General features: G+C 46.0%; 1 protein-coding gene across 1 annotated transcript; it reads right to left on the bottom strand.

Moving 5' to 3' along the window:
- Nucleotides 1-307: 307 nt before the first annotated feature.
- LOC129405740 (40S ribosomal protein S12-like) lies at nt 308-730 on the bottom strand. The gene has a single exon (XM_055142972.1). It carries the CDS (start codon nt 728-730, stop codon nt 332-334), a length of 399 nt encoding a protein of 132 aa, XP_054998947.1. The 3' UTR covers nt 308-331.
- Between the last annotated feature and the right edge of the window lie 432 nt (nt 731-1,162).

Here is a 1,162-nt window from a genome sequence, read left to right on the forward strand (position 1 = left end):
AGAAAAGGCCCACCTGGTTCCTTTGGAGTGGCACTTTCCCTGGATTTGAGGAGACTCTGGTCAGTACTTAGCACACTGTCTGCTGGCCCCTCGCCTTTGCAGTCCATTGTCAAGTGTTCTCTAGCTACTTTGGCTTCCTAGAACCTCCAAACTTTCTTCTCAGCTAATGAAAATGGGTTCTCTTTTCTGCCTTCCCTTTGTATGTCTCCCCAGAAAGTGCGCTAGGGTGATTGTAGAACTCACTCCGTTGGCTTCCCTTTGCTCTGGGATCATATTCTGTATAACCAGAAAATGAGTTATCCAAAACTTTTTTTTTAAGAGCCAAAACTATTTATTTCTTGCATTTGAAGTATTCCTCGATGACATCCTTGGCCTGTGATTCTTTGCCATAGTCCTTAACTACAACACAACTGCAGCCAACCTCTTTACGGGGTTTCCCTTCTCTGTCAATTTTACAGAGGCCGACCCATTCCCCTAGCTTCTTGTTGTCATCAACCTTAATTAGGTTGACCTGGCGTTCAGCACAAAGTGCCTCCACCAACTTGACATACATAGGCTCATCGCAGTTGGATGCAAGCACACAAGGATGGGCTTGGCGCTTGGCTAGGGCTTTGGCGGCTTCGCGGATGCCACGTGTGAGGCCATCGCGGATGAGGGCGGTATTCAGCACCTCTTGCAGCGCAGTCTTCACGTCCATTACACCTCCAGCAGCAGCGCCTTCCTCGGCCATGGCGGTGTATTACAGGTGGAGCCGAATCTTGAACGCACCCGTGCCTCCGGCTCCGCGCAGTTCCGCGGCTGCAGGGCCAAAACGTTTTTTGTTTTTTTTTTTTTTTCATCTATCTTGTCTAGTATTTTAGCTATTTTCACTAGATCCGGCCCGGCTACTCCTTCCTGATCAGAGTAGAGATCCTGTTTTGGGTAGTGATCACTCCTTTTTGCTACTTTGTGGTCTTATTCTCCATATATACATTCTAGAAACCATAGCGCAGTCTTGTCCATTAAAAAATATCATTACATACTTTTAAGTATCTTTTAATATACAGAATCCATCCTCAGCTGTTTCTTTTTACTGAATAACTGGACAGTTTGACACGCAGTTTCACGAATCCTAGATTTTGCCGATGCCTATTTCTGATTCAGTTGAGTGCATCTCTCTAGT

This window comes from Sorex araneus, chromosome 6, assembly GCF_027595985.1.
Source record: "Sorex araneus isolate mSorAra2 chromosome 6, mSorAra2.pri, whole genome shotgun sequence".
In the NCBI taxonomy this organism is placed as follows: domain Eukaryota; kingdom Metazoa; phylum Chordata; class Mammalia; order Eulipotyphla; family Soricidae; genus Sorex; species Sorex araneus.

What these genes read in the sequence shown, in the direction of transcription:
- LOC129405740 (XM_055142972.1), bottom strand. Translation starts at nt 730, where the DNA reads ATGGCCGAGGAAGGCGCTGCTGCTGGAGGTGTAATGGACGTGAAGACT.